At 39.0% G+C, this 17,628-nt stretch overlaps 1 protein-coding gene across 2 annotated transcripts in view; it reads right to left on the bottom strand.

The window, feature by feature from the left end:
• Positions 1-17,628, bottom strand: part of LOC149529408 (cytochrome oxidase complex assembly protein) — a 97,221-nt gene that overhangs the window by 32,636 nt on the left and 46,957 nt on the right. For both annotated transcript variants that reach the window (XM_089808674.1, XM_089808675.1), the window contains exon 3: positions 16,301-16,488. In XM_089808674.1, the coding sequence (XP_089664800.1) occupies positions 16,301-16,488 (188 nt within the window). The remainder of the gene's footprint in view (positions 1-16,300; positions 16,489-17,628) is intronic.

Raw genomic sequence — 17,628 nt, 5'->3', positions numbered from 1 at the left:
ATCATTAATCAATATTGTGTCAATCTTCTATTAATTTATTAATGATAATTATTTAATTAATTACTAATTTTCATCCTCTAATTTATTCGTGTCCTATCACTTTGTCTCCCATCACGGATTTGACTAAATAATTACATCAATTATTTAATCTTTTTCCTAGGGAAAATAACCATTTCATTTGCTCCTTATCTTCATGTTATCCCTTTGGTAAATAAATATATTATTCATTTACCCCCTTTCACCTTTTTCCCACAGTTAAATAAATTTTTTTATTTTTTTATTTGTCTAATTTTCCACATATGAGGGTAATACTAATTCTTAATTATTAAATTCCACTCCAATTTCTAGCTCATCTATTTTTGTGCTAATTTGTCTCCATCTGTTAGCCGACTGGATGGTTCCGGCGGTATTTTGTATTCTGTAGCCGACGGTCCGGCGGTGTTTCTGTATTCTGTAGCCGACGGTCTGGCGGTGTTTCTATATTTTGTAGCCAACGTCGTCGGTAAATAGTTTGTAGCGGATGGAATAATTGTGGCCGACGGACTCCTTCGGGAAGGTTCGGCGGTAGTATTTATATCCCGTCTGGGATCATTGTAAATCATCATTCATCTACTATTGCGAATATAATTCTGTTGTTAGAGTTCATTGTCTGTATGCGTTCATTTTCTTTACCTGTACAGTAAACATTTGGCGCCGTTGCCTTATGAATCTGGAAGGTGGGAGGAATGAAGATTAATGCCAAATCAGCTTAACGAGGATCGGAATAAGGCGAAGGGAAAAGATGGAATCCGTACTGCGCAGGAGAATTTAATTCTGGCACAGCAAGCCGAACGCCGACGAAGATTTCAGAAGATTGCCGACGGAAACCGAAGTGCGGAGGAATTGTTGGAGGAGACTCGGCAGCAGGTGGAATTGGTGGAAGAAGCACGGGAGGAGTTCTTGAATTTGTGTTCGCCGAGGGAAGAAAATTCAGACAGAAGAGCATCGACTCGCACGGCTCGCAGTGCCGACGGAGCACGAGCGTGGAGTGACCTCTTCGTCCAGGATAGACTTCCACGGGAAACAATTTCAAAGGATCCTTCTTCTTCACCAAGGTTCGCAGCTGTCGACACCTCCAGTGCAGGAGTACAGACTGCCGGTGTGGGAGTTCACACTGTCGGTGTGGGAGTTCAGACTGCCAGTGTGGGAGTGCAGACCGCCGGTGTGGAAGTTCAGACTGTCGGTGTGGGAGTGTCGACCGCCGGTGTGGGAGTGTCGACCACCGGTGTGGGAGTTCAGACTACCGGTGTGGGAGCGCCGACCGCCAGTGTGGGAGTGTCGATTGCTAGTGTAGGAGTGCAGACCTCCAGTGTTATGGCGGGACCCAAAGAAAAGCTATCGAAATTTGAAGGTGATGGTACAGCCGACCCCATCCGACATTGTAAGACATGTGAAACGATCTGGCGGGCAAATGGAATCACAGATGCCGACGAATGGGCCAGGCAATTTTCGGCAACCCTATGGGGTGTCGCAATTGATTGGTTTTCGGATATGGATCCACAGAAGCTGGATATATGGGATAAGATTAAAAAGGAGTTCTTGGCAGAGTTTAAACTCTTGCGAGACGATAATGAAATCGTAGCGGAAATTTTCAATACCAAGCAAGGGAAGCACGAAACTATCCGTGTCTATGCCAAGAGATTAAAAGACTTAATAAACAAAATGGAAAGCAAGCCGGCAGACGGATTGCAGAAAAGATGGTTCGTGGACGGCCTAAGATCGAAATTGCGGAGGAAAATGAAAATTGTCCCACCGTCATCATATGTGGATGCGTATAACAGAGCACTGGACCTTGAAAGTGAACAGAAGACAAAGAAAAAGAAAATTAGCTCCTCTGATTCTAATGACAACGAGCCTGCCAAAGATGATAGCAGCGACGACGAAGGTAGCAGCAAGAAGGTTCGTGCCCTATAGAAGGATATGGTTCGCATGATGGAGTTTAAAAATATGCAGAAGGAGCCAAAAGGCGGTGACCTGTAGTGCACGGAGTGTAAGACCGACGGTCATACTAAAGGATCATGTCCAAGGAACCAATTCTGTGATATTTGTCAGATCATGGGCCATTCGACAAAGGAGGGCCCCTTTAACATGAAGACAAGAGGATCTCCGCAGGTGCTTCTTACGCAGCAGGCTTCCCCGTCAGGCAGTAACGAAAATGCAAACATTGATGGTGCCACATCCGGAGGGTATAGGAATAATAGCAGAGGGCAAAATAACAACAATGCAAACAATAACAATAATAATGGGAGCCGAAGTCGAACTCAGTATGATGCAAACGGACGGCCGATCATTCAATGCCGAGCATGTAATTTGTGGGGTCATTTTGCGCGGGATTGTACAACGGCAAACACATCCAAATTATTACGCAGATGGTGTGGACCCGGCGATCACGAAGATTTCAAGTGTCCAAAGGCTGGAGTAAACTTGATCACTGTTGCTACGGATGTAGAGGAGGTTCTGGCAATTACACGGAGGCAAGCGGAGGAAAAGAGAAAAGTGGGGGAAGCGCAGGCGGACATTGCAAAGGCATCGTCGGCGGGGACATCTCAGTTGAAGGACATCACCGGCACCTTGGCAAAGACCTTCGCAGAACAAAACATTGTAGGGCAGATCTTACAAACGGAGATACCGGTAAAGATAAGGGACCTCCTTCTCACAATGCCCCAGTTACGGACGGCCATTCTGAATCATACACCGTTTCCGAAAGCACCGGAGGACACAGGAAGGGATAGTAGGGAAGTGATGACAACAGACCCAATGTTGCTGGCACTCACATCCGGATGGCATCCGACGGTCGTCGAGATGGGGATTTTGGGAAATATTCTGACAGAGACAATTGTTGACGGAGGGTCCGACGTGAATGTCTTACCGGAGGATACCTGGAAGAAGTTGGGAAAGCCGACGCTGTGGCCACCTACATTCCAGTTGCTCACGGCGAACCAGCATGGGATCAAACCGTTGGGAACCTTAAGGGCACAAATGGTAACTATTGGTACGCAACCATTTTTATTGGATTTTGTGGTTATTCCATTGAAAAGAAAAGGATATGATGCTATTCTGGAACGAGATTGGTTGGTGCAAGCAAAAGTAAAGCATGATTGGAAACGAAATACCCTGTCACTAGAGGGCGGAGGCAAAAGATTCACAATTGACTTGCACATACAAATGGTCGGCGAGGAGGCAGCATCGTCAGATTCAGAAAGTGACGGCAAAAGTGACGACGAAGAAAAGAGGAGAATGGAACCAGACGAAGGAGTATTGAGACTTGACGGAGGATCGAATGATGACGACCTGGACTCGGTGAATGGCCTGTTCCACTGGCAAATAGAAGACTATGAACTGTTTCCGAGTTGCAATATGTTAACGGTCGACGAACGTGACAAAACACAGGAAAATGAATGTCCGGAGGAATGCAGGGAAGCGGAAGAAGGAAAAGCTGCCATGGCTGAAGCTGAGAGGAAGAACATACAGTCTGAACACAGAAAAATGAAAGATCCCACTGTCCGGTACATGGTGAATGGACCGCACGGAAAGAAAAGGTTACACCGCAGCATAAAATTAGTGGAAGGGCACCGACAGCAAGGAAATAATCTAGTTGCGCGATGACCGCAGGCACAGTGGGCGACGGAGGTGGCACAAAACAGACGTAAGACATAGGACGGTCGGAATAAAATCAAAGTGGAAAAGTTTAAGGCCAGATGGCTTGGACCATATCAGATCCGGGAGGTCGGCGACAATCGAGTGGTAAAGTTGGGAACTTTGGACAGACAGAAGGTACCTCCAGCAGTCAACGAATCCAAATTCAAAATATATGGTGCCAAGAAGACTCCGTCGTTGTCACAGGATGGGCAGCTGACTCCGTCGTCGTTGCATAATGGCGACGCCTGGAGGCAAAATGGAGGTACCTCTGTTAGTTGATTTCTTTTAGAAAAAGAAAAAAAAATTGAAAAAAGAAAGAAAAAGAATTTTTTTTTTTTTAAAAAAGGGGAAAAAAAAAATAATAATAATAATAAAATTTTGAAAAAATAAAAATAAAATTAAGGACCCCGCGGACAAAAAGGCCCCGCGGGCAACAGTCTGTCCGCGGGTGTTACAAATAAAGCCCCACGAGCAACTGACGGCCCGCGGGTGAAGAAGACAAGGCCCGCAGGCGACTAAGGACAGACCCGTGGACAGCCTGCCCGCGGGTTAATATAAGCCCCGCGGGCAACAACCTGTCCGCGGGCTTAAAACAATTTTTCCTCCACCAGGCCGCAGGTAAGGAAAGAAAGGCCGCGGGTAGGAGAAGAAAGGCCGCGGGTAAGGAAAGAAAGGCCGCGGAAAGGACGCGGGTTAAAATAAAAGATTCAGCTCCGCCAGTCAGAGTTTCTCCTCCGCCAAAAACAAGACCGCGGGCATAAAACTTGTCTTTCTCCGCCGGTAACAAGGGAAGGTCTGCGGGCAGTCTTTGCCGGTAAAAAGAAAGGCCGTGGGTAAAAAACATTCCCGCCAGACTCCATTCCCTCCTCCAGCCAAACTTCCGCGAGAAACAGAGACATAAAGAAGAGTGCTTGTTCTACCAGAAAGAGAAGAATTTATGTGTGCAGAGGGATTTGTGGTGGATTGTAGAGGAAGCAGTTAAAAAAAAAAAGACGACAGAATCAAGTTGTTCAGAATGAGTGACAGATGATGCCAAAGGGAAGGGGACGCATCCGTGGTTGCCAAAAAGAGTGCAGAATCGACAGATTATGACAGAAATGGTGTGTTCCGTGCATTTCTATGTGGGTTGCGAAGTGTTAATTTGGTCTTGGCGACAAGGGGCAGCGCACCCGGGGCGCTGCCCCAGGACCTCGCGGGGGCGCTGCCCCTCGACCCCGCCGGGGGCGTTGCCCCCTGGACCCCCAGTCGTTGCAGATATCAGTAGTAGGAGTCTGACCAATTCAAAAGAGTTGAAGTTGCTACAGGCATGGACTGTTTGTGTACCGAGGCACTGGGAGTAGGTGTTGGCTGGGAGGCTGTCTTGGTGGATGCGTAGAGAGCTCGGGAGGAGCTAATCATCCAATTGGAGGCAGTGCAGCGACACTTGGCTCAGGGTACCGAGGAATTGAAAACAAAGAAAGCAGCACGGGTGGCTATCAAGGTCAACTTGAAGAGACAGTATTGTGTTAGCAGAGGCTACAGATGTAACGGGATGAATGTGGAAGTGATGTGACAGAAACAGATTGTTCTTTTTGTAGTCACTCTGATAATGTATTTTGTTTGTTAATTTGTCTCAAATATTTTGTCAGTCGTCAGGAGACAACTTTTCTTTTTGAGGGGGATGGTGTTAGCCGACTGGATGGTTCCGGCGGTATTTTGTATTCTGTAGCCGACGGTCTAGCGATGTTTCTGTATTTTGTAGCCGACGGTCCGGCGGTGTTTCTGTATTTTGTAGCCAACGTCGTCGGTAAATAGTTTGTAGCGGATGGAATAATTGTGGCCGACGGACTCCTTCGGGAAGGTTCGGCGGTAGTATTTATATCCCGTCTAGGATCATTGTAAATCATCATTCATCTACTATTGCGAATATAATTCTGTTGTTAGAGTTCATTGTCTGTATGCGTTCATTTTCTTTACCTGTACGGTAAACACCATCTATAACTCTTCCACCTTCCACTTATAACTCCTACTTACTAATTTCCTTTTCCACTTAACTCTTTCCTCCTTCCATTGTCTCCTTGCAACGTATTCTTCACTTGTTTCTTCTACTTGCAAATGGTATTTTGTGTTTTACACTTTATCTTATTTTGAATTCCTCGTTCACTTGGAAATGCAATTTCCAATTTATCATCACTTAACTCGTCCTCTTATTTAATTTTATATATCGATTGTCTTGAGTTCCAAATTGATCTTGGGCATCCAGGATTCCAATCTATTGCAATTTTTTTATACATGGGACTCTCACTTTTCATTCTTTGAACCACAACTTCTAGCATCCTTGCATTTACTCTATTGAATTTTCATTGGCTCTCATCAAATTTGTGCACTAATTTTTTTGATAGCAACATCAATTCAGAGAAAGAAGAACAATGGAGTGGAATGGTGGGTCTGCATGATGTTTATTTAATTTTGTTCTTTCATTTCATGCTTTCTATCTTCATAGCTTCATTGATATGATTATGATTTTATTTTCGTGATAGAATAGCTCTCATGATTGGCTTATTATGATATTTTCTAACTTCCAATTTCCTAATCGACAGGAGTATTCCTCTCTTTTGTTTTAATATCAATTATCTTTCAAAACCTTCAAAGGATTGTAATTCGAGTATGTTCGAACACATGAGCTCCAAATAGTGCATTAGTCTGTCATTGCAGGGGTTGAATGATCTAGTCTATGTTCATTACAACCTTAGTCTTTGCCATGAACAGAATTTTGGTTGTGACTTATCCCCCATCACACCAAAGGAGGTCAAGCCACAATCTAATTGGATCACTAAGGTCAAGGATCCTATCTTTAGTGAAACACCTTGGATGTTGGTGTGGGTGTCACTGAGATAGAGGCAAATATCATGGCAGCAACATGATTCTAGACAGCATAAACAGCCAAACCTCCCATTTCTTCCTAAATCAGTTCTATGAAATAAGCATTTCAAAAAACTCTTTAAATAAAAAGGATGAAAGATGTCTATAAGGTAGTTGGAGAGGATTCTTACAACTTAGACATTCACATATTGAGAATCTCTTTTCTCATTCATGGGATGGAATGATCTTATGCAAATATCATTTTTTCGGAAACAATTATGAATATCAATGTTTATATTCCAACTTCAGCCTTGATGCACTGCAGTTTTTAAACAGCATTATTGCTTGCAGGTTGCGGACAGAAGATACATTGAAATCATAAATGCTCAGATCAAACTCAACATTTGATGTTGGGGTCTGTCCAAAAGGATATGTTCTTAGTTACTAAGACTTCTCATGATTTCACTCGGCTGGATTTAATTGTAGTTTTGTTAGCTGCTACAAACTAATACACCTGCATAAGGCGCTTGATTAAAATTGTTTTCTCTGGGCACAATTAAGACATTGAAATTTGCATTTTAGACACTATTAAAACGGAATACGGCTTTACAAAACATCTTGCTTCTGATCTATACATCAGTTTATGATTATTAAATTCTGCTCTTCAGATTACCACATATTGTCTTCCTGTTCTAATACACTCTTTTGAAGGTTCAGTTTATTACGATAATAGATAAGCTTCTATAATTAGTTAATGGTTATCTATTTGTAATCTATTGTAAATATTAGAATGTTTCTAATATTAGTTAGTCTATAGTTATATGTTAGCTTTCTTTCGCTTTCTTTTAGCTAAAATAGAATGTTTCTATTCTTTACAATCGTTTCCTAAGGATACATCATTTCATTATTTTGTATATATTGACCTGAATGTTTCTATTCTTTACAATCATTTCCTAAGGATACATCATTTCATTATTTTGTATATATTGACCTCTCAGTCTCTATTAATATCAAGCAAGTGTTTTACCTATTACTTCGTAATAAGGTATCAGAGACAATTCTTTGAATTTTTTCAAAAAATATTATAATTTCTTGCTCGAAATTATCCAAGCAATATCTTTCAAAATTATTTTTTGTGCTATCTGCTTCTTACGACCATTTTTTCTACAAGTGTCATCTATTTTTTTCTACATATTTCCGCCTTTTGTGGTTTTTTTTGCAGCAAGGCGATTTTTGTTCAAAACCCTAATTTTCTATACCGGATCAAAAAAATTACAGTCTTGATGGGTTTTTCGAGACCTTAACTGGATTGTCATTTATTTCTTTTTGGTGCCTCAAATTTTGTGCCTCAATTTTCAAGTTAGCAGGATCTAGAAACCGACAACATTCTTTCTAGGTTTTTCGAGCTCTCTTTTGGGTAACCCTTCAAATTTTTCAGGTTTTCCTTTTTTTTGCCCCAAAGTACAGGCCTTCACATATTTTCACACTTTTTCATTTAAAAACGTCTACTCGAGAGCAATTCCAAATTCAATGGTCAAAATTATGGCACTTGGAGGCAGCAGATAATAACAATTTTTGAATATCGAAATACCGATCAAATTGTTTATCAAAATACCAATCAAATTGTTTTGGGTGTTACACAACGTTTGACTGCCCCTAGTACTAATCAGGATACATGGGATCTGAATAATCAACAATCTGCTCAAATTGCCCGTAGCTAATGATCAACAATCTCAAATTCCATATGGCAAGACAACTGCCATGATATAGGCACATCTCAAGAATCTTCATGAGACTTTTGACAAAAGTAGAGTTTTCTTTTTTAAGAACACTCTATTTTCTATTATCATGAATGAGCGAACATTGCTCCAGGCTCACCTGAATAGGATTCAAGAAATCCGTGATTAGTTGTTTGCCATTGGTCGCAAGACGGAGGAAGAGGACATTGTGGTCATCAGTCTCAGGAGTTTACCCAAGTGAAATGAGCATTTTATCGAGACTCTCAACACTTCTTCTAGTGTTGATCTTAAATTCACAAATCTTTGCACACTCCTGCTTCAACAAAATCGGTGGAAACAAAAGTTCGGTAGCAGTTCCAACTCCACCTCCACCTCCTCAGAGAAAACCTTTGCTGTTGAATCCTTTCAGAAGGATAAAGGCAAGTCTTGATAGTCTTCTCAGCAGAAGTCCTCTGCTCCAGCTTCAGAAGGCTCCTAGAAGAACATTCAATGCAACTATTGCCACAAGTTTGGTCACATGAAGGTTGAATGTCGAAAACGCTTAGCTACCAAATCTAAGCAAACAGGTTCGTAGCCCAAAGCGAACAATGCAAAGCACACTAAGAAGACAGAATTTGCCTTTTACGCCTCTACACCAAAAGCCCTCCCACCAACGGCCCAAGACCTACAGATCATGTGAAGTGGTCTGCCTGGTACATTGATTTAGGTGTCTCGTCATTTTACCCACCGCAGAGACTAGTTCACTAACTACTAGCCTTATTCAGATTCTATTATTTTTGGTGGCGAAGAAGAGTACACCGTTGTTGGCAAAGACAACATTAAGGTTCAATCTACTAGGAGGAATTTCATTTTTCTCGATGTGTACTACATTCCAGGGATGGGACTAAATCTACTCTCAATCAGTCAATTGCTGCGACATTCTCCATTGTTGGATGTCATCTTCAATTCACATCAATGTACCATCATTGATAGGGCGACTCAATCTATTGTTATAGTGGATCTTGAGGATCATGATCTTTTCCGACTTTTCCGACTTACTGATTCTAATTGTTACATCCCAATTTTTTATCCAATTTAAAATGTTCATATAGTTGTTGAGGTTCACGTGAAGTCAGTTGACAGTTGAAATTTTTTATAATCATGCGAAATGGTAAAATGGTTAGTCGTTAAAATTTCATATGAAGATAACATGCTAGTTAACTGTGATGATGATATTTTAAAGCTATTTCAGATGGTTATTTACCACAAATTCATGGGAATTGAAAAGGCGGTTAGCCATTATGATCATTTATGATTAATAACTTGTTATGATAATATAATTTAACTGTGGAGAATTTCCTTGTAGGGAGCACGTCAAAGTGGTGGGAGCATTGTTAGAAAAGAATGGGGCACAGGGGCACCACCATCATTGGGCAAATAGGTATGAATCTTGAATCACCATGGCTAAGGGTAAACGACTGCGCAAGCCAGAGTTTATGTTGGACAGTACCAAGAGCTATTTGGACAATCAATAAAACATTAAATATTTTAACATAATCAAACTTCGTACCTTTAAATAGTTTACATTGGCATTCCCATCATTTCATTATATATATATATAAAAGTAAGGTGCCACCATAGTATTAAATTATTCAAGCTCATCTCTATTAACATATGTATATATATAAATATGCATATGCATTGAGAGGATATGAAGATAAAATAATCTCCCAAGTATACACATATTTAGACACGCGTATCCTAATAGGTAACCTTAAACAAAGTAATAATATGATGTCACCATTCAAAATAATGTATATATGTGTGTGTGCGTGTGTAAATATATATATATATATATATATATTATAAATTTTTCTTTGATTAGGAGACCTTCGAATTCTTTCCTCATAATTATGTCTCTATAAGAGACCATAAATACACTTGGCATCTCTCTTTAAAAAGCAACGAATCAAGAAGTTGGCTATCTTTCTCTATAACTACTACCAAGAGCCGCAGCTTCTTCGAAGCCTCTATATTATTTTTGTATGTCTTCTTGCTCGAGACAAGTCTAAGAACCAACCCCAAATTTTGTAACTCTACCTCTATTCTCTCATTTCTTCTCTTTCCTTATTTCTACAACTGGCATTGAAGATTAATCAGAGTTACTGATTTTGTCATTGAATGGTCTTCGATTTTGAGCTCTGCATTTTGAAACTCAAACTTCAAGAGCCGGATGTTCGAAGTTAAGAAAAATTCCATATTTTTCGTTGATCAGGTTATGTGATCAGCTTTTCCAAATCTTATTTGGTATATGTTATGCATTTGATAGTATAGATACAAGGATAGTATCAATGATTTCTAAATATCGATGCTTGACTGTGATATCGAATAGCACATTCGATGAAGCTAACTCATTGTATTAAGTCTGTACCAATTACACATGTCATGCTAAGATTACCTCGTTGTTTCAGTTGGTTTTCCAGATTCAAGTTTTAATTCTCTGAAGTTTCTTAAGTGAAGTTCTCGAGTCTTAAGAACTGTATTGTGACAGTACTAATTTTATATTATTTTTCTCATCAGCTGAGTTTCAGCAAAAAAGTTGATATACTCTGAGATTAGACACCCAGGACTCACCCGACTAGTTGGCCAAGAAAGAGGGTGAAGAGGTGAGAGAAAGTTCTACAAGAACAAGAAACCAGAATCAAATTTGATATAATAATTTTATAACTTTTAAAGAACCATTTAATAGCTCGTGTTGTCCAATTCATATACTTTGTTGTCTAGTCGAGTGGTGGAATTAAGTACCAAGATGCTCAGTGGCTGGACAAGATGTTCCATATCTATTCCAAGTAGGGAGGGCCTTTCTAATTAGAGAAAGTGTGGGGATAAGTTTAAGGTCCGTAATTGAGAGGTTAAGCCCCTGACAATGTTTCCCCTCTCCACAAGATGTCAAGACATGCATTAGACAAAGATAAGTTAAGCATTCAAACATTGATTGGTAATAGGTAATTTACTTTTATGATATTTATTCAAGTAGAAGATAAGATGGATTGATTTATATCATTGTTTCAGTTATTTTCTTAAATGAAAGCAACTTTTATCGTCAATGTAATTGGCAACTAGTTAGATCGGTTGATCTTCCAACTGGACATGGAATATATCTATATGCTAAGAGATAGGTTAATCTAATGTATTGTTATTTCAGTCTTACATTTATTTGAATAATGAATATGAGCGTACTTTCCTAACTGAATGTTATTGCCATAGTTAGCAATGGAAGGAGAAGAGATGATACAATGGTAATTGATGCCCTAATTAATATAGTGGTATGTGATGCCCTAAATGATACAATGGTAATTGATGCCCTAATTGATATAGCGGTATGTGATGCCCTAGATGATACAATGGTAATTGATGCCCTAATTAATACAGTGGTATTTGATAATACAATAGTATTTGATGCCCTAAATGATACAATGGTAATTGATGCCCTAATTGATACAGTGGTATGTGATGCCTTAAATGATAAAGTGGTATAGCTATTGATCTTAGGCGATATTTATGGATTAACCTAGGTTTTGTAGAAGCATACCTAGATGGATTTCAATGTTGAATCCTACGGTATGTAAATTTTAAAATTTTGTGTTAAATTCATTAATGGTGTCTTCAATTGTTAGTTATGAAGTTTTCCAGTTAACTAATTGTAACCATTAATCTCATCAGAAGAACATAACTAATACAACTGTCTTCCTTTGAATATGACGTAATAATTGTATTTATTTGATATGTTAGTTGTTAGTTAAGACCCAGGAAAAGTGGTTGTTAAACTAGTGATTCTCGAGACTTAGCTATGGCTGCTCGGCGGTCTTCTATTAGCACACTTTAGCATCAACAGTATGGGCACTTAAATGTGCATTATCTCTCTCAGCTTGCTCGAGAAGAGCTTGTACTCAATTTGCTAGAGATTCAAACTCAGTAGCTTGAAGTTTGTGATGCATGCCAAGTTGGGAAGCAACATCGCACACCTTTCACCAGTGACGATTCATGGTGAGCTTCTCAGGTGCTTCAACTTGTTCATCCTCACATCTATGGCCACTCCTTTGATTCTTGGGTCTAGGTATTTTTTGTTGTTCGTTGATGATTTCTATACATAAATGTGGGTATATTTTCTTTTAAAAAAATCAGATGCATTTCTTGTCTTTCAGAAATTTAAACCTTTAGTTGAAAAAAAGTCTAGGAAATCTATTATTACTCTTAGGTCAAACAATAGGGGACTTTTGTTCTAATGAATTCTCTAGCTTCTTGGATAATCATGGCATCAAATGCCAATTAAACACACCCCACACACCACAGCAGAACAGTGTAGTTGAACGTCGGAACAAAACAATCATCAAGATGTCTCGCTCCATGCTCGAACATAGACATGTTCTAAAGAAATTCTGGGCAAAAGCAGTTAACATTGTCGTCTATCTTTTGAACCGGTCACCCATAGTGGCGGTTAAAGGTAAGAATTTTGAAAGAGGCCTAGTCAAGTTACAAGCCTAGAATCAGTGACCTGAGAGTTTTTGGCTCCCTTGCTTTTCTTTGGATCCCTGATGCATCCCGCACCCAGTTAGATGCCAAGAGTCAAAAACTCATGCTTGTTGGATACAGTAGTCTTCACAGAGCCTACCGCTTGATCGACACTAAGACATCTCGTCTCCTATATAGTCGCAATGTAGTCTTTGATGAGCAGCAAAGACCATTCATGCCTGTTTCTCTTGTTCCTGCTCCAACAGATCAGCCTATGAAGGCTCATGATTTGGGAATCAGACTTCCATTAGATCTACCTAATGGGAGGGCTCCAGTAGCACTTGCAGCTCCAATTATTCCACTGATCACTCTATAGATACCTCCAGCTTCTCTTGCGAGGTCACCGAGATTTGTAGATGCTTCACCTCAGTTTGATCCAGGTTCTTCAGATTAGGAACCTGATCATAGAGCATCTCCTGATACTAATGTTGGTCATTCTCCTCTCTAGCCTAAGTGGTGAGCTAAGACACTTGTTGATATTCGTGATGATGAGCTCATTGATTGGAGAACTAATCGAAAAAAGAGCAAACTACAGAGTCTGTTAACATTGCTCTCATGGCCAACATTCACAATGTATTTGAACCTCAAACATATTCCAAGGCTAAAGGAATTCCAAAGCGGGAACAGGCCATGACATCTGAACACCATAGTCTGTTGAAGAATGACGCCTGGGTCCTTTGTGATCTTCCACTAGGGAAGAAACCCACTGGCTGCAAATGGCTTTACAAAATTAAATACAAATTTGATGATACTTTGGATAACTACAAAACTCGTTTAGTTGCAACGGGCTTTTCTCGGCGGTAGGGAATTAATTATGAAACCTTTCCCCCTACTACAAAGATGAGCACAATCATATTAGTCCTAGCCATGGCAACACAGTTTGGCTGGAAGGTCCATCAAATGGATGTCACGAGTGCTTTCCTGAATGGTGATCTCCAAGAAGAGGTCTACATGACGCAACCTCCTGGTTTCAAGGTTGTTGATTAAGAACATCGGGTTCTCAGATTAGTGAAAGCTCTTTATGGCTTAAAGTATGCCCCTAGGGTATGGTACATGAAAATTGATAAGTGCCTCAGTGATCAAGGCTTTCAAAGGAGTTCTTTAAACTCAAATTTGTACATCAAGACTACTAAAAGTGACATCATCCTTATGGTTATTTATGTGGATGATTTGGTGATCACTAGCAATTCGGCATTTTTGATTTAAGGAATCAAATAGAATTTATGTCAGCCTTTTGCTATGATTGCCCTTGGGCTCATGTTTTATTGCCTAGCTGTTGAGGTTTGGCAACAGTCTTCCGGTTTATTCATCTCTCAGTCCAAATATGCCAGGGCTGTATTAGACAAATTTCGTATGTAGGATTGCAAGTCTGCGTCTACAACTATGGAGAAAGGTCTCAAGTTATCAATCAAGTCTGATTCTGCTCCCATTGATGATACTACATATAAGCAACTAGTAGGCAGCCTCATCTAGCTCTTTACTACTAGGTCTGATATCAACTTCGCAGTTAGCTACATCTCACATTTTATGACAACTCCTAAGGCTGATCATTGGATGGAAGCAAAGTGTGTGCTTTGTTATGTTAAGGGCACTTCAGATTATGGACTTCTTTACTCTCGGAGTTCTAATCCTAGACTCAATGGGTTCATAGATTCAAATTGGGCAGGCTCTGTTGACAATAAAATTCAACTTTTGGATATGTGTTCAGTTTGGGATCCGGTGTTGTAAATGGACCAGTAAGAAGCAGCAAGCAGTTTCTCTCCTCTACAAAGGCCGAATACAGAGGGACGGCCAAGAAAGGTTGTGAAGTTGTTGGGCTTCGTCAGATGCTTGGGGATATGTAGATGTCACCAATAGGACCGACCACTTTGTTTGTTGATAATGAATGTGTTATCAAGTTAGCATGAAATCCAATTTTCCATGAACGAACCAAGCACGTGGATGTTCACTATCACTACATATGACAACTGGTTGAAGACAGGACACTAGACTTGCAGTATGTTCCTACCACAAATCAGACTGCAGACATTCTCACCAAGCCTCTTGGTTCTTATAAGTTTGTTAAAATCAAAGGACAGCTTGGTGTTGTGGATAGATTAACCATTAAGGGAGTGTATTACGATAATAGAGAAGCTTCTACTTTTAGTTTAATGGTTATCTATTTGTAATCTATTGTAAATATTACAATTTTTTAATATTAGTTAGTATGTAATTATCTGTTAGCTTTGTTTAACTTTCTTTTAGCTAGAAGAGAATGTTTCTATTCTTTATGATCGTTTCCTGAGGAAACATTGTTTTATTCTTTTGTATCCATTGACCTCTCAGTCTCGTTAATATCAAGCAAGTATTTTACCAATTACTTCGTAATACAGTTATAGGTACAGTTAGCACATGAAAACTGATTTTTTTTTTTTTTTCATGAAATCCATGGGTAATAATTTCTTTCCTCCAATGCTGCCCATTTCATTTCTCCTACTTGGGTGCTTCTCCACATGTAACTGCATCTTATTCATTCATTTTCCATTAATTTCAGTCAAGTAGTTTTGAGGTCCAGCATTCCCAGAAATCATTTTGTCATAGTGACTTTGTGAGACAAGGTTAGAAATCAAGGGTAAAACATGTGCCTATGAAGCATTAACTGGAGGTGAAAGAAAAGGAGACAGTGTTCTATAAGATTTTGACTTCTACAAATATTTCTTCTGCCAAAGGTTAAATACAAAGAAATAGTCATCCAAGGAATATACATCTGAAATTTAAAGCAAATAACAGAAAATTATCAAATATCATGAAAATAACATTTTAAAATTGCATAATTTTTATTTTAAATTTGGTTCACTCTTCACAAAGAAAAACATAAAATAAAATCATTCTTCTGCCAAAGGTTAATTACAAAGAAATAGTAATCCAAGGAATTTAAGATTTAGTTCAATCGTCACAAAGAAAAACATAAAATTTAGTTCATTCATTTGCCCTCTATTTCAGTCAAGTAGTTTTGAGGTTCAACATTCCCGGAAACCATTCTGTCATTGTGAATTTGTGAGAATGGATTAGAAATCAAGGGTAAAGCATATGTTAATGAAGTACCAACTGGAGAAGAAAGAAAGAGAAAGTGTCTTCTATAAAATTTTGACTTCTACAAATATTTTCTTTTGCCAAAGGTTAATTACAAAGAAATAGTCATCCAAGGAATTGACATCCGAAATTTAAAAGCAAATAACAGAAAATTATCTAACATCGTGAAAAGAACATTTTAAAATTGCATCATTTTTACTTAAAATTTAGTTCAATCTTCTCAAAGAAAAACTTAAAATGACTAACCAAAAAAATATATAGATGAAGTTGGATTTTATTAGTTTGTTTCTGTTCATTTCACTCAGTCACTTTCCTATGTTTTGCAAAAACAAAGATTTCTTCTTTTTTAACTAAGGCAACTGACTAATGGATATCATTAAAAATTTAAAACTTGGTAGGATGAGTTAATATAGCAGTACCTTTACAGCTAATTGCCTTCACTTGAACGATTCCACGTCCTTTTGGTCCAATAATAGGAAATGTGCATGATACTGAACTTCTCTTATTAGCCAGTGCCAAAGTTGCGTTATACCATGCACCCTTCGTGATTGGTACTCCTAAGGCCTCTTGAATTCTTTCATTACTAATGGCTTTCTCTAAGGCCTTACTGGTACATAAAAAGAATGTTAATGATCTATCAATACACACCTATGCATAATAAAATGAGTTCATGACGAAACTCAATTAAATCTATTCCTCCAAATCCAAAATAAAACTTTAATCCATTAATTTTACTTTTTTTTAATCAGTAAAGGGCTGAAGCCTACATTAGTCATTATTATTTGCTGTAATTAATTATTTTTATGTGTTAAGCTCGAGTAAACTCAAAGCCAAGACCCAAGACTCCCACATTAGAGGCTCACAAGTTACTGTTGTGTTGTAGGCTTTTGCTTCATTAATTTTACTGTTACATTCACAATATTTGTTTATTTTCTTAACAGAGTAGCACCAAAGGATCCTGGGGTCCAGTGGGTCTGTTTCAGCGTTTTCTGTACACTGGGACCTGGAGGGTAGAAACGAAACATTCCAAAGAATATCCAGGGCACTTTGTAAGGTTGGAACCCTACCCAAAATGTTTCATGATCTTTGAAGTTACAAGGATATCTAGCCATCTACTGTATTCAGTGCCAAAAGATTTTCTGAAGAGAAGAAACAATTGATTATTATGACTCAGGAACAGTAAGGTGGATAGGTTATTGTATTCATGTCGACAGCTTGCAGATGATCCATTAATTTTACTGTTACATTCACAATATTTGTTTATTTCCATAACAGAGTTGCACAGAAGGATCCTGGGATCCAGTGGGTCTGTTTCAGCATTTTCTGTACAGTGGGACCTGGAGGATAGATACGAAACATTCCAAGAATTCCCAGGGCACTTTCCAAGGTTGGAACCCTACCCAAAATGTTTCAAGATCTTTGAAGTAACTAGCCATCTACTGTATTCAGTGCCAAAAGATTTTCTAAAGAGAAGAAAGAATTGATTATTATGACTCAGGAACACTAAGGCGGATAGGTTATTGTATTCATGTCAACAGCTTGCAGATGATTTTTCGAAAAAAAAACAGTGCTCAAGATTCCACCTGCAGACAAGAAAGCTATACACTAGAAACCGAAGGGTTTTACAGTATTAAGATTAGAATCAAAATGAGAATATGATATGATGATATATCCGAATATCGCATACAATTAGCAAAAATGCCCAAAGGCTCCAAGTATCAATCTATCATCATCATGCATGAAATGA

This window comes from Cupressus sempervirens, chromosome 11 (assembly GCF_028749045.1).
Source record: "Cupressus sempervirens isolate cs-2001-9-10 chromosome 11, ASM2874904v1, whole genome shotgun sequence".
NCBI classification, from domain to species: domain Eukaryota; kingdom Viridiplantae; phylum Streptophyta; class Pinopsida; order Cupressales; family Cupressaceae; genus Cupressus; species Cupressus sempervirens.
This window is presented reverse-complemented; position numbering and strand designations above follow the sequence as displayed.